Genomic DNA, 17000 nt, shown 5'->3' on the forward strand with positions numbered 1-17000 from the left:
CAGAATGCAGCTGCCAGAGTTCTTACTAGGTCAAGAAAATACGATCACATAACCCCAGTTTTATCATCGCTTCACTGGCTACCCATTAAGTATCGTATTGATTTTAAAATTCTTTTAATTACTTACAAAGCCCTGAATGGTTAAGCACCTACTTACTTAACCAAGCTTTTATCACGTTACAACCCTTCATGCTCTCTAAGATCTCAAAACTTAGGACTTTTGATAACACCTAGAATAACAAAATCCACCAAAGGGGACGAGCTTTCTCATACGCAGCACTTAAACTCTGGAATAGCCTTCCTGATACTATTCGAGGGTCAGACACACTCTCCCAATTTAAATCTAGATTAAAGACACATCTTTTCAGCCAAGCCTTCACTTAATGCATAGTTAATGAACAGCAGCTACGCTAATTATTCTCTTTATTCTCTTTCCGCCTCTGCCTCGGGATGCCCATGACCGTGTCCAGACGACTGACAGATGCCCATCCCCAATTTGAGATTACGCCAGCTACAGCTGCAGACTGACTGACCATCCCAGCTCCATCTAAGGCAATTCCACCACCAGCCAAGAGAAATATGACCATCAGACCATCCCAGCTAAGACCACTACATCCCCAACCAAGAGCAAAGACGGACTATTTGTCTTATTAATGCTGAAGTTACAATATTTGGTATTAAATGCTAAACTTAAATCACATGTCAGCAGTTTGAGTGCAGCTATGACATGTCAGAGGGGATCTGGCCCTCCCTGTTGAGCCTGGTTTCTCCCGAGGTTTTTTTCTCCATTAATCAATCATTGGAGTTTGGGTTCCTCGCCACAGCAGGGCAGTGTTGGCCTGCTCACCGGGAGACTGCATTTATTCATTTATTTATTTATAAATTAGATATTATTTATTAGAATGATCTTACTCGTTGTATAAACACCATGCACTGTGCTGTGTTCTAACTTATCTGTTTTTCCTGTTTGCCCCTGTAAAGCTGCTTTGAAACAATACACATTGTGAAAAGCGCTATATAAATAAACTTGAATTAAATTGAACTGAGTCCTGACCTCAACCCGATTGAGATGCTGTGGCATGACCTCAAGAGAGCGATTCACACCAGACATCCCAAGAATATTGCTGAACTGAAACACTTTTATAAAGAGGAATGGTCCAAAATTTCTCCTCACCGTTGTGCAGGTCTGATCTGCAACTATAGGAAACGTTTGGTTGAGGTTATTGCTGCCAAAGGAGGGTCAACCAGTTATTAAACCCAAAGGTTCACATACTTTCTCCACCCTGCACTATGAATGTTTACATGTTGTGTTCAATAAAAACATGAAAACGTATAATGTTTGTGCGGTATTAGTTTAAGCAGACTGTGTTTCTTTATTGTTGTGACTTAGATGAAGATCAGAACACATTTTATGACCAATTTATGAAGAAATCCAAGTAAGCCCAAAGGGTTCACAAACTTTTTCTTTCAACTGTAGATAGTACGAAATCACCAAAGAGATGCTTAACATTCGATTCTTAGGTTAATGGTCAACCAAGTTGAGCCACTTTCAGAACTGAGAGCAGCATTGCATGAAAAAAGCAACGTAACAATGACAAAATGATTAGTTTATGTGAAAAGACACCATGTTTCATGTACTAATATACAGAAAAGTACAATATTTACTTCCATGGACGTGAGACTTTATTCGACACAGAGAATTACAAACCGCTGCAATGTATACAAATAAGATAAAGCAGACAGATATATGTAACCAGAATCTATCGGGAGGATAAGTGAGGTTAGTTGCAAGGCAAACATTATTTTGATACATTTAGAAGGTACAGGTGTGAATTGTAATCACTATGATACATTCCCACCATTATCTTGGGGTGACAGTAAAAGTTGTGCGTCTCTGTGTAAAAAACGAACATTTACAGAACAGAAGACAAACCTAGCTTATTATTTGATTAAACGTCATGTTAACATTTGCTTTGCATTTCATAACTGATTTTATTAACAGGTTCTCCGGTTCAATTTGATATATAACATCCACACATATTTTACAGATGTTTGAGAGGTCAAAAAATCATGGCTATGAACACAGTAAAGATTGTAACAATACTTTCCAATGCACCTTTACTGGACCCAAACGGAGAACACAAAATAAAACTATAGTCCTGCATTTGCTGCATGACCACGAACAAACAAAAAACACACACACGCACACACAAAATGTGATCCTTTAAATGCCTTGAATGATGTATTTCTTTCCTTGGGCCATGAAACATAGAACACATGGATCCAAGTGTCCACATCCTATGAGGATCTGTTTTTTGAATTATGATTTTAGAATTGGTTGTCTGTTTTGGTTGTGCTTTTGTTTTATTTAGTGTTTTGAATTTAGAAAAACATAAGTGCAAGAAAACAACAAAAATCCACCTCTTTTTTTACATGATATGAGAACTTTACAATGATATGACACTATAAGAGTGATTCTATGTAACAATGGTCGGAGGAACTACATTAAACAAATGAGGACATGTCTTCTTTAACTACAAACATTGCATACAATGTATGTGTTTTTTCTCCATTTAAATACTTACTGTTTTACTTGTATACTTGGTTTTGATATGATACTTGTAAAACGTGAAATGTCTTAAACTAGCACAACATAGTGAAGACGTTTAACCCGGCAACCTGCATCTAATACTTCTACCACGTCTATCATCTTAAATGTATAATAATAAACAAACAATTTGACTTTGTCTGTGCAGAGATTTTCTATATTCAGATAGTTGTCTCCTGGTCAGGATTTTCATTGCATTTGATGATGGCTGATGGGGCCTTTCCACTACCATTGGTGGCTCTAGCAGTGTCATCCTGGTTTAATTGGTTCTTAAGATCAAGTTTCTTTTGACGATGAGACAGTCTGTTGTACAGGACCCCCCAAAACAGGTAGGACAAAATGTAAAGGCCATAAATAAGACCCAGAAAAGTATTTCTGTAGAGCAAAAAAGAAGAATATGTATTACAAACCTTTTCTCTCATTTGCCCAAAATACTGTTGTTCTGTGTGATAATATCTACAATTTACAAAACAGCGAGCTGCGGTGAGGCGCATCTTGATCAAGGAGAGTTGAAATGAGGTCAACTTTAAGGTAATGAGCTATGATGCGGTTCGGTGGCAACCAATCCGAACGTAGAATGCGGTCATGATTCTGCCCCATCATGTCATGTTTCTCTTTATCTAGTGACATGATCGTGACAGAGCCAAGTGTTTTTTGTGGAGAGAGGCAATTATAGCCCTAATGGCCAATCTTTTTACAGGTTTCTTTATGATTCTATATGATATTGTATTATAATACTTGTGAATTGTTATTGTTAATTGTTATAATTGTGTTGTTAAAATTTCCCATTGTAATTTCACTGACCTGAAGGCAACCGAGTCGTAAATGCGACATGCCCCTAGACCTCCACATCGCTTTGAGCCCCATTTAAGACACGTCCTGTCAATTAGGGCTCCGAAATAAATGGGTGGAGGGATCCCACCTAGAAACATTTCTTATGTTAGCTAAACATTATTCTGCTTTGCAAGCTAGGGTTAAAACGATTACAGCATGAATCCTCTTACCCAAAGTCCGAACAGTCAAAGTCTGTATACCAAGGGCCAAAGACTTCAGCTCTGGTTTAATTGATCTGAGAAAAATAACAGATTATAAACATACTTATTTAAAAAAAATCAAGATTCTATTCTATTCCATAAATTTACGGTTCAATTTCACATTGGTCATTCTGTCTACATGGTGCATTTCCTGTCCGGAAATTAAAAATATGCTGCCAAAAGGGTCATTTATAGAGAAATAACAAAAACATGTTTGTGACAAGGTGAACATTTTCGTTTAGTATCTGGTGTCACTCACTCGTGCACATCAGCATGGAAAACATTTGGCCAAAGTACAGACCTTTAACTCGAAGGAAGTTTTCTCACATTGCTTCAGGTTTTCCACAACGTTTCTGTTAGGATCTGGACTTTGACATGGCCATTCATTAAATTCACATTAATTTTATACTTCAACCATTCTCAAATAGAACAACACGTGCATAAGGTCACTAAAAACTCTGTTCCTCCTATTTATCTATCTATTTAAAAAAAAATGCATGATTGATTTGATTATTTACCTTATGTCTTTGTGTCATGTTTAGAATGTTTTATTTGATTATATTTGGTTTTAAAAGGTTTACAACCTTTTTCCGGATGACTTTAAATATGCTAAAATACAACACAGTCATATATTTAGTCTTTATTTAATATTTAAGTCACACCCTAATTCCCCATAGACAAATTTGTGCTATTCCATTGTTTTAGAATAAGCACACTGTTGTTTTTTAATTTAAAAATAATATGTAAGTGTAATAAAGTATTATGTATAAAATAATGTGTCTAATGTCCACCAAGTGGCGCCAAAGACAAGTTAATCTCTTAGTGTTTATGATCTGCCTTCACTCTATATATGATGTAATATGCACATAAAACTGTGTGTACTATTATGTACTCGTATATTCAATCTTATTTTAATTTCACATTACACTCTGTTGTGACATAATGTTATACTTGTAATATAATTAGTGCTGTCAATCGATTAAAAACGATTATCTGATTAATCATTTTTTTTTAATCACGATTAATCACAAATAACATTAATGGGTAACACTTTTCTTTAAGGTTCCCTTTATAAAGCATTCATAAATGTGTTCATTAATGATAGATAATTAATTTACAAATGCATTTTATAGCATTTATAACGGTGTCAATAAAAAGGAATTCTATCAAAATAACTGCCAAATAGTGATACATTTTTAACTCACATGTTATACACATCAATACTTCACAGGCATCCACTTTTCTTTAGAGTAAACTATGCTGGGCTGTCAATACTTCTAAATATTACAATTCACATCATAGATGTAGCCTTGTGAGCGATCATTCTGTTTCTACAATAAATATTAAATCAATATTGTGTGATTTTGATTGACTATTGGAAGTAATTGAATAATCAATAAAACATTGTAAACAAACAAGTTTACAACAACCTTTGTAAATTTAGTGTTAAAAAGTGATCAATTGTTTGAAAAAAGACATAAGATTTGAAATATACAATAATAAGAAAGAACACCATAACACTATAATATTCTGTCTAACAGCCTATTTTGCGAACAACATCAAGAAAATAATGAATCTGCTTTTGAGACAATTAAACAATGAATACAGACTTTTTAATACTTATTAAAAATGACTCACTATTTGGCAGGTAATTCTTTAGAATCCCCCTTCTCATTTATGCATTTATTACTGCTTTATAATGCATTTGTAAAAGAACACATTCATAAATGCTTTATGAAGGGAACCTTAATGTAAAGTGTAACCCATTAATGTTTTAAAATTTATTTTGACATTCTAAAAATTTCACATTTAATCTCCAAATTAATTTACAAACAACCAATTTCTTTAAAAATACTTTTTTGAATGAAAGCCAACATTCTGAGATTAGTACTGAAACTGATATCTCCATAAAATTTTCTTTTTCTATTTTATAGCATTAATTAAAGCCATTTTACATTAAAGTGCAGTATAACTTAAAGGTTTTTTAATACTGATGCGCTGACTGACAGAGATTCACTGACTAAGCCTTTAGCCTGTGATAGTATACATGCAGCTGTCTATGGCTGTGTCAAAATACCCCCATTTACGGTCCTTGCACTTGACCACTTGACTACTTTCATGACATATTCCCTGTTTTTGGCCCAAGTGTTCTAGTGGGCGTGAAGATCCAAACTGAGCATATTTTATTTACACTTAGCAAGTGCAAACATGTGATTAATGTGGTGTTCCTAATTATGTGATAAAAATAAGTTTACTAATAAATAACTTGAGTTTTCAGCTATGACATGTGCAAGACTTTACATTTTACTACAAAATGATATGTAATATCTAATCATATAAGTCAGATTTATTTTTACAGTGCGCTATTTGTATTAAAAAAAAACACATGTCAGACAAATATAGAGTATATAAAGATATAACCTTAAAAAGTAGTAGTAGGCCTATAACTTGCACTGGAAAACTACATCTCGTGAGACCCGAGTGAAAAGTCTACTGATTAATATCCAGAACGTGATGCATGATGGGATATACTTAGCCCTAAATTCCCCCATGGATGCGGCATTTAAGATAGTGTGGGTTAAGTGTATGTTAAGGTTGCTGCACTTTGGCGTGATTGAGACATTGGAAAGACCTTCACTTTTTCTTCCTTTCACGTATACTCTCAAGTGGCCAAAACCCCAAGTGGGCGTAGGCTATTTGGACGCAGCATGCTATTCTGAACGCGTCTAAGCAACTGTTTCAAATTGCACTTAAATGGTTAAAAGGCCTATACACGAATAATAATGTGATCATATAATGTAACGCATGAAAAAGGATGGCAAAATTAACGGATAATGCGTTAATTTTGCTAAATATTTTAAAGTGTTAACACATGCCTTAATTTTTTTCAGATTAATGCATTCAAATATTTAACGCAATTAACGTTGAAAGCCCTAAAAATAATGCATTGTAATCATGAATACAGCCCTGACGATAGGGTTATGCAGCAGAGTCAATATACAGTATACTGTATATCAGTATTTGTAGTAAGTATCAGTTTCTCAAAATCATTTGTATACAGATTTTTCTTCTGGTAAAACTGTGATATAAACATGCATGTTGTTCAAATTACGGCATAGAAAGAATGATCCATATACTGTATATTGTACAGTATATATGTTATGGATAGATGTAGTTGCACTGTTGTGTACATTCAGTACCTGAGCAGAATAATGTAACTCGGTGTGGCCCCACAAGCAGAGACGAAGGCGCCTACAACTGTTACCGCCATGTAGATTTTAAACATGAAGTCACAGTCTGCCTTGCGAGGGCATTGCCCCAGCACTGCCGACATGTTTGCATGGGTAAGAGGCGAATCTCCAACACAGGTGCAGTTGTGGAAAACCTATGCAAAGAGTGAGACTGTCAGTGAGTTCAATACCTGTAATTCCCTGGTTTCCCTGGTTTACGGTTAAATTCACAATTCACAATGAAGCAAAAAATAAAGAAAAATACATAATTAAAGACTGAAGAATTTTGTGATGTCTTCTCAATTATTATATACTATGAAACACTTTACTATGGGTCAATTATGCATATCATGGCACTGAGCGTGTTTCACCCCAATCTGCAGCAAAACTTTTTGTTACCACATGTAACAAACTTGTTTAAGTAGAAACAACAACTTTTTGGCATAAAATTTGGTAAAGATTCAATCTTAGCCTTCAAAGTTTACTGTTAAGTATTCTTAAAAAATGACCTTATGGTCGGTGTCATCTCTACACATATGGCATCACTACAGGAACTCGTGTTCTGTACCATCATCTAATAATTGTGCACAAATCAGATTCAGACGTGCATCACTATCTGCAAAGGTATGGATAGCTTACCATGTCCTTGCCAAACCCAGTGGAGGTCTGGCAGCCAGCAAGGCAGGGAGAGGCATAGGTCATGCCATTGGAGGCGCAAATGGGATCCCAATGCTTGAGAGAGCAAGAGCAACCGGTGTTACACTGAGAGATCAGAGTATTCTGCTGGTATGAAACCTGTGGAGTCCTGTCACAAATAGAAAATTACAACCATTAAAATTGCCAGACAATGCTAAACACCAAAAAAATTGTTAAAATTTCTGATATAGTTACCCCTGATAAGACACAGTCAGTCCAGCCACTTGCGAATTATCACATTGCAGGAAATATTGTACAAGCATACAACAAAAAGCACAAAGAGAGGCAACAATGGCCATTTTCGCCGCACCAAGAACATTTATCTTGAACCTCTTCATTACAATCCCTCCTGTGATAATTCCCAAGGCAACAGCCGGTAGATTCATAATGCCTGGCAAGAGAAAATATTATTTTTGACAGTAGGATTGATAGGATTAACAGCTTTATACGATATTACATCCCTTTTTCTTAAGGTAGACAACTTCAATCTGCATCTCCAAAACATGGCAACAATGTTGACCTAGAGATGGTCCCAACAGACCAACATATTTAGCAAAATCAGAGTTCATGTGTTTAGAAAATGTTGCCATCGAAACATAATAAAAAGTTTTACAGAGTGATATATAGTTATATAAACAATAAAATAATTATTTAGGTTTTTATACAGATTACGGGAGCAATAATAGAGACCATTTTAGTAGTGTAACTTCACATAGATAGAAAGGAATTGGAAATCCCGGTTACACTTTACAATAAGGTTGTACTTTTTAGCAATAGTAAATGCATCAACTAACATTAACCCTAACAATGGAAAATATATTTTATACGTGAATTAATTCTTTATAACGTTAGTTTATGTCAATACAATTATTCAAATTAGCTCACGGTGGATTAACTAAAGTTAATAGTTAAAAGTTTTCTTTAAAAAAAATGTGTATAAATGATTAAATTAACATGAGATGAATTAGAATGTTGAAAAAATGCTTTAGAAGTATTGTTTACTATTATTTCATGCTAGCTAAAGCATTATTGAAATGTTAACCAAATTAACCTTATTGTAAAGTGTTCACTATTCAACAGACAGATGCTATAAAATAAATGCAATCCTACCTATCAAAAAGATGGCTCTTGATGCTGATTGGCCGTAGATTTGCTCCATGAATTTTGGCTTAAATGTGATCATTCCTATAAAACCATTTATTTGCACAAAAGAGGTGCATATGAGGAGGATATAAATTGAGCTGCTGAAGAGTTGCTTCAATGATGGCAGGAATTCTAGAAAATATCAAGAACTTAGTCTACCTGCAAAAAATCATGAAAACATACATTTTATATCTCATAAAAAGAACTAAAATACCTTTAGCCATATCGCGCATTGAGACCTCCACTGGTTTGGAGCTCTGTTTGTTGTTGTCGGGAATGAAAGTGTCCTGCTCACCCTCCTGGGCGTTTGATTTCTTCTCAGCTTCACTCTTACCTTGCTTTGGAAGAGACTTGGGAAGGAACCAGAAGGGAATTCCAGCTAGTAACATCACCACGCCAGTTATTATAAACCCCAGCCACCAGGCGCCAACCCAACGGGAGTCCTTATAGTTGATGGTGATGGTATCTAAAGTTAAAACAAGCACAGACATGGGATTTGCATTTTTTTATGTCAACGTCATTTTAAGTTGATGTATCTTATTCAGTTCCTGTTATGCCCTAAGTGTAGTTTATGACTTCATGGACATAGAGCAATGTCTGAAAACCATGAAGTGTCACAATAAGTTTTGTCTCTATGCTGAAAAGTTTTGTTTTAGCATTTGAAACCTCACAAACATTTTTGGTGTTTCACTAAGGACTCTATATGTCTACAAGTTAGCAGTTATGTAGATAGCGAGGTAATCTTTACCTAAGCAACACTGAGAATGTGTCACACGCTTTATCATAAAGCCCTGTCATTCATTAAACCACATATACGCATGTTATTAGTGACTGCAGATCTCATATAACAATATGTATGGCTGCAGACTTTTGGGAAAACAGAGGGCTATCACAGAGTTAACCTTCAAAACTGATTTGCACAAATGGCCTGATAAATCGATGAGGCACAAGGACAAACACTCACCTTTTGCACAATTTACGTTAAGTTACAACAGTCATAATGAAAGGCGAAGGACTAATTTCTATGTATCAGATTTATGTAAGGAAAGTTAATGTAAGGAATGTGAGATATTGGTAATTTCATCCATTTTATTTTCGACTGGAAAAGTTTGAAATATCCTAATTAAAATTCTCTTGTTTTTAACTATATACTACTATAATAGAAACAACAATGACTGCGAGTCTTTTTAACTCCAAGAGTGCTCGTATTAAGTACAAAAGTACACATCTGTACACTGCTTGGTAACACACATAGCTTGAGGCTTTTGTAATATTGTGTTAAAAAGTGTAACCTGAATCAATGGCTCCTATGTCCACATAAAGCTTGGCACAGAATGAACCCAGCATAAATCCAAACACGGGCCCCATAATTCCCACAGTCTGTATGCAAGCTGAAATAAAAAAAGTGCAAGACACTGTGAAAAATCACAGAAAACCTACCAATTACAAAAGAAAGATTTTTGTATTTTCTATTTAAATCAAAGATTTGGAAACGGCTACTAATGACCATGCAAACGGATTCACATAAATTGAGGTAAATAGTAAACAAAGAACAAAAGATCTTCAAAGTAAGCGTTTGATGATGTCATTTGGTTGAGATTCATGACCTGTGCAAAAATGTTTGGGTTCATGTCACCTGGATGGGCATTGTCGTGTGGTATATAATTATTATCCACGATTACAAATTAATCCAATTTACCAGTGATGAAAGTCTTAAGGGGTTACAATGTAACTACCAGGTTGTAACTAGCCTTAAATGTCTGTCAGAATTGCTGATGTAGTATTTGAAACCAGTAATCAATCGTACCCAAGTAAAAGGCAGTGTTTTCCTCTTTTGAAAAGTCATCTAGGTAGGACAACCCAAGAGGCATGACAGGGGTCTCTCCGATACCACGAAGCATGTTCCCGAGAAAGACATAGATCCATAAGGATGAGCCGGCAGCTTTCTCACACTCTGCAAGACAGAAAACACAACAACGGGACAACTTCACACATGGCTCTTGAGTACACAAACGAAAGTAAATATACTTGTAAGAGAAAACGAAGGTATCAATGACATTTAGGCTTACCAGAGTAAAGTAGTTTTAAAATGAGAAGCCAGAGAACAGATTTAGAGTGCAGTGCATTGTGGGTAGTAAAATCATATTACAAGCCAAACATTTTTAATTTTTTGTTCTAGCTTCAGTTTCCCAGGGTTTCTAATGGCACTTTGCATGTGTAGAAAAAAAGCGTCTCTTTACATTAAAACTGAGACAAAAGAGATTTGTTTAACACTATCAGTGTTAAAGTTCAAATATGATAGCAAAAGTTAAATGACCATTTCTATACGGTTGCATGGCATTGAGATTGGATTTTTTTAAGATTATGAAAAAAACGATTTATAAAAATTCTGCAATTTTGAGCAATTTTTTTAGGCAAATTGTGATTCCATTCCATTCCATTTTCTACCGCTTATCCGAACTACCTCGGGTCACGGGGAGCCTGCGCCTATCTCAGGAGTCATCGGGCATCAAGGCAGGATACACCCTGGATGGAGTGCCAACCCATCGCAGGGCACACACACTCACTCACACCCTACGGACAATTTTTTCCAGAGATGCCAATCAACCTACCACGCATGTCTTTGGACCAGGGGAGGAAACCGGAGTACCCGGAGGAAACCCCCGAGGCACGGGGAGAACATGCAAACTCCACACACACAAGTCTGAAGCGGGAATCGAACCCCCAACCCTGGAGGTGTGAGGTGAACGTGCTAACCACTAAGCCACTGAGCCTGGCAAACATAGCTTGTTTAAACGAAAAGTCATTTGACGGACTTAGAGGGTTTTGCATCTTAACTCTTCATATATTTTCCAGATGTTATACAGGGCGTTTCAGGCTGGTCTAAGTGAGCAATCGCTATAAGATAACTTTTGTTCTTAATTTTAGCAATTTAGCGTGTCTTACACAAGCATTGGCAACTTATGACACACCAAAGACAAAGAAAAACATGTATTCACGCCATAAGGACGCCAATAAGCAATAAAAGCCATGACTGTATCGATATCTTATATTATAATTCATAACAATTGTAAAGTAAGTTATGTAAGTAATTAAAATAATTGCTTTAAATGAATTGTCTTTATAAAGAATGGATTTCATGACTTTGTTGTTTTCATTGTCAAAAAATAATGAATCTTTATTGTTAAAAATACACTGTAAACTTTTCATTGTAAATTTGCAGTAATTTCAAGGAACTTTTTTTCCACAGTTCTTTACTTTATGTAGAATTACAGTGTGATACGGTGTTAAAAATGTACCTGCCATATTACTGGCAGCTGGGATTTCAAGATCATTTCGTTTCTGTGTATTAACATTTGCAAGCGTCTGCCAAATTAATTAATGTAAATTTGGTGTTAGTTTAGTGAGCGTATTTAATTTGATCCCACTAAAAAAGATTATCTGACACAAAATGAACCTGCTAAGACATATTAAACAACAATTTAAACATTTAAAACAACACCTGAACTGAAGCCTCACAAAAAAAAATCATTGAATTACAATAACACATGTGTGCCAACATAATTTACATAGATTAACCTCGCATCAACAACCACATAGTTATTTAAAACCAAAACTATAGATCAACAAACCCTTAAACACTTCTGCTAGTCCTCAACACATTGGTGACATTGTTGTAATTTTACGTTAAACTACTGGCATTACCTTCACCTGCATGAATATGTTTTTCTACAGTTTGTTTGCTGTAAATGAGATTATGAAGTGATGAACACAAACACAATTACTGAAGAAAACATAAAGGAGAACAAAAGAGAAGACAGTGTCAGAAGCCACAGTTTAGCTGCAGCCCAAATCAAACAAATCTGAATAAACTCATCAATGTGGTTCCCAATTCCCGTCCTCAGGACCCCCTGACAGAATATTTTAGATGTTTCCCCAGTTTACAGTATGACCCTGTATGTCATCAATACAGCAGAATACTGTAGAATTTCACCGTAAATTTACATCAAAGTTTTACAGTGTAAGTTAAATTTTTCTGTAGGGTTGGTATTGTGGTCTTATCACAGGTCTGTATCTGTGTCATGTGTCTCACCTGCTTGTTTATCTGCTCTGGAAGCTTCATCATCTTGTGGAAGACTGCCATTGGCTAAGCAAGGTAGGGCACTCTCTGTCCCATTGGGGTTGATGGAATGTGAAAGTGTTGTCTCATATTTATACCTTTAAAGTATTGTTTATTGTTAGTTCATGTTAGCAAATCCATTAACTAATTGTTAACAAATACAACATTACTGTGAAGTGTTACCACATATTTTAAATCATTTTCCCAAAGAAGATCAAAGGACATTCTTGTCATGGTGCGTTCAGGCCCCATGGGCAAGAAACATCTAAAGATCTAAAAAAGAACCTCAAAGGTAGATCTTATTTATCCCAATTATCTAATATCTATATCTACTATCTTCATTTCAACTGTTAAATTGGTGTGTTTTTTCTATCTCTATATAAGAAAATACTGTACATTAAATATGTGATAATTCCATCAGGCTATGATAGTGCAACCTCTTTGCAATTATGGTTTTCTCTGGGGTGTATATCTCTAAAAACAAAATCTGATAGACATAAAAGCAGGTCTAAGACCACTAAGAATGTTGTCCGGGAACACATCCCATCCCCGATGTAGTAAGTATTTCAGAACATGTCAGTGTCAACTCACGGTCCTTGGAAGAAATGTGGCATGGCCGTTATAAAGGATCCTACAGCCATGATTAAACATCCAATTCCTATTAGCCGAGGTCTGTGAAGCCTAGCACCAAAGTAACTGACAAACGCTATTACAAGCAGATTACCTTAAAGAAAATGTTGTAAAGAAATATATCAGACATATGTTCTTACAAAACAAACGTAAAAAGTCAGAGTTTGCAGCCTTTACAGTAAAATAACAATTTTCCCAGGGAAGTATTTGGACCTAAAATGACATTGTAATGACATTTGTAATTTGACTTTGTTAACCAAGTTATTTGCAGGCAACAACATATTAAACCAACATTCATTGATTTGAAAGACCACATCCTTGGAAGAATGAAACAAAACAAAATTTTAGGGTCAAAATGATGTTGGTAGTAAGAGAAGTTCTTACATCAATTAATTGTACATTGTTATGTTTATATTGTTTCCGATGCAAAGATGTTCAACTCTTTTTGGGGCTATACATTAAATGCTTATGTTTATATTCTGCTACATTCAAGGCCTTAAACAAGTGATTTTAATTCTTACCAATTTCAAAACTTCCATCAATGACCCCTATCAGAGAGCTGGGAATGTCAAAGCGTCTCTCGATCTGTGTGATGGAACTCTTCATGTAGCTTCCCTGAAAGGCTTTGGCAAAGAACACACAGGACATGGCAAACAGAAACATCTGAGGGACACACACACAAACACATTTTGTAGACCTTTTAAGCATCAATTCTTTAGATACCAATACTCAGTTTCAAAGACACAGACATAGATGTTGGCAGGACATTGTTGTTACTAAAGTCTTCTATGTGGTTGGCTGGTCAAAAGAGCCCACTCCCAAGTTTATGTATTTTGTATTATGTATTATGAAAATAATTTGTATTTTTTTGGTATGAATCATTTAAATAGTTACAGTAAAAACCTAAGTGTTCTTTCGCAGTGGCTCCATATTTACACATATGTTTTGGCTGTGCTGTGTATATTCCCTGTTACATTTGAAGTATATTGGATTACCATAAAAACAATACATTTGTCACCGTGGACAACAAAACCAGTCTTATGGGTAAATTTTTCTAAATAGAGATTGAGTTGTTAGAATAGGACAATATCTGGCTGAGATACAACCGTTTAAGACTCAGGAATCTGAGAGTGCAACAAAATAAAAATATTGAGAAAATTGCCTTTGAAGTTGTTAATTAGGGGCACTGTGGCAGGCCATCCACACACACAAATAAAGTTTTTATATATTTAAGGTAGGAAATTTACAAAACATCTTCATGGAACATGATCTTTATTTAATATCTACGTGATTTTAGGCATAAAAGAAAAATCAATAATTTTGACCGATACAATGTATTTTGTCTTTTACAAAAAATGTTAGTGTGCTACTCAAGACTGGTTTTGTGATCCAGGGTTACATATAAGTACTACATTTTATTTTAAGATAATGTGTTTATTAACATAATATGGTATTCTTTCCAAATTATTAGAGATTATTGAACTACCAAATGAGATATAATAAATAATAATCTACACCATTAAAAGATCAAGAATTAACGTGTTAAATCTATATTCTGGGGTCAGAAGTCACACCCTTAATTGGTTACAGTACAACATGGTTAAGTATAGTATTGCTGTGAGTAAAGGGTTCCCACAGGCTTTATTACTTTCAATGCCTTTTTAGCTTAAACTTAAGATAAAATGTTAACAAATGTTAATCATAAAACAGTTTACAGCAGTACTTTTCAGAAATTTATATCACATTTAAAAAAATACTGCATTGCATTGAATGATAAAATCAGCAGGTGGCGTCTGCAAATAAATGATGTTAGAACTTATCAAAAATGCAATTTTAATTTTCTTTGCCTTTGTTACTTTAAACCTATTGTAAAAACAGTGTAACTCTTTCTTTAATTCAATTGGGGTAAATGGGATTAGTCAATTGCCCTCAAATACAGACGTCCTAGCAGAGTATACACAGCTGTAGTTTGTCACATTAACAATGAACATGTTAAACTAATGTCTGACATTTAAAAGTGTTTACATACTGTTTTTTAACAATTTATCTGTTTTATCATTACCAATTTTACACAATCTAAAAACATTTTTGACTGAAATGTGCACTTTTAAATAGATGCCAATAGATGCCACAATATAAAAAAAATTCAACCACATTATTTTGTAATGTATAACTTTCATGTCTGAATGTTGTTTGGCTCCTGGAAAGTAAATCTCATTAGGTAGAAAAGGTTGACTTGATCTACAGATGGGATTAAATGGACTGTTAACAGCTCTTTGATCATGAAGGATTAACAAAACCAGTGCATAATTACCTTTAATTTGGAGCAACATGGCTCTCGTGCCTTCTTTTCCACGCTCATGATGCCCTGGAAGCAAACCAAACAAAAGAAAGATGATTGAAGAGTGCAGAATGTCCAAACATCAGGATTATGTCCAACATCACGCTATTGTGCAGTAAACGGCATTTTCATAGCTCCATTGTTCATGGGAATAAGAAAACATCATATGAAGGGAAAAGACCCCTGAGGGTGGAGCTGAGAGGGTTTCAGAAATTGCACCCCATTTCCTGCAAGAGGAAGGGTGTTTAGAAAAAATCAAAGTTTTGTAGAAACGTGGACAAACATTGTCCTAAGCATCAAACCAACTTAAACAATGAAATGTGATGTGAGGGAATGTTTTTTCAACAACCAAATTTAGTGTTTGATGCTCTTCAGAAGAAAAAGAGGTTTTAGGGGGTGCTGGGGCTGGTTGTCACGTGGGGAAATTGTCATAATAGGTGCATCTCAGTAACTGTAAGGTTTAGAGGCAAAAGTCTTATTTCACAATTGCTTGTTTTCTCTTTCATAGATTAACTATGTTGGCTTCAAACGTTAGTCAAAACAGTCAAATTGTTTATATTTCATTTAAGTCAAATTGTAGCTCAAATAGTGGAGCATTGTATATTAGCAACCAAAGATTGTGGGTTTCAATCCCAAAGACACATACCTATGCTTATAGAAATTTGCATCTCGAGTGCAATGCAATTCACTGCCAATTTCATAATTTATGTAAAACGGCTGTCTGTATTATAATTGTTGTCTTGTTTTTTACATGTAATTAATCGCTCCAAAAACTATGTTAAGCAAAATAATTACAGTTTAAAACTCTTCTGCATTTCAGAACTGTTTTGCTCAAGTCTATAATAGGCTGCTAGCAATTCCAAATGTGACAATTTCGCAAATAGTGTTTGCGTAAAATTGACATAAATTAGAGAAACTGCACAGATTAAAAAATAATGGCATTTTAGACAACACGATTCATACAGTGAAATGTAAAGAGAGCTCAAATGTACCTGTGCTGTTGTCTGCTCCCCTCAGAATGGATGGAAGACGAAGGGACTTTGCTCACAGGTAATGCCTTATCATTCAATGTTATAACATCTAATCAGTAACCAAACAGTCATGACCATTTGCTGATCATGTCAACAGATCATTTCTCTGCTGGGGATTCACAATGTTACAGACGACACAACAGACAAATAAACATGCTCTCTAACACT

General features: G+C 35.1%; 1 protein-coding gene across 1 annotated transcript; it reads right to left on the minus strand.

Annotated features, from left to right (window-relative positions):
- Window positions 1–1659: 1659 nt before the first annotated feature.
- Window positions 1660–16880, minus strand: LOC130420849 (solute carrier organic anion transporter family member 1C1-like). The gene is made up of 15 exons (XM_056748341.1): window positions 16794–16880; window positions 15775–15828; window positions 13982–14123; window positions 13422–13554; window positions 12804–12928; window positions 10518–10664; window positions 10003–10101; window positions 8925–9176; window positions 8678–8842; window positions 7763–7958; window positions 7511–7676; window positions 6842–7026; window positions 3612–3676; window positions 3412–3529; window positions 1660–2982 (listed from the first exon to the last, which is right to left on the minus strand). The coding sequence occupies exons 2-15, from the start codon at window positions 15820–15822 to the stop codon at window positions 2769–2771; spliced, it is 2055 nt and encodes a 684-aa protein (XP_056604319.1). The 5' UTR covers window positions 15823–15828; window positions 16794–16880; the 3' UTR covers window positions 1660–2768.
- Between the last annotated feature and the right edge of the window lie 120 nt (window positions 16881–17000).

The sequence above is a fragment of the Triplophysa dalaica genome, chromosome 5, assembly GCF_015846415.1.
Source record: "Triplophysa dalaica isolate WHDGS20190420 chromosome 5, ASM1584641v1, whole genome shotgun sequence".
In the NCBI taxonomy this organism is placed as follows: domain Eukaryota; kingdom Metazoa; phylum Chordata; class Actinopteri; order Cypriniformes; family Nemacheilidae; genus Triplophysa; species Triplophysa dalaica.

Coding starts and splice junctions, on each gene's coding strand:
- LOC130420849 (XM_056748341.1), bottom strand. CDS start 15,822: ATGAGCGTGGAAAAGAAGGCACGAGAGCCATGTTGCTCCAAATTAAAG. Junction 7,027..7,510: donor CTGGGTTTGGCAAGGACATG/GTAAGCTATCCA, acceptor CTCTTTGCATAG/GTTTTCCACAACTGCACCTG. Junction 3,530..3,611: donor TTTGACTGTTCGGACTTTGG/GTAAGAGGATTC, acceptor AAATGTTTCTAG/GTGGGATCCCTCCACCCATT.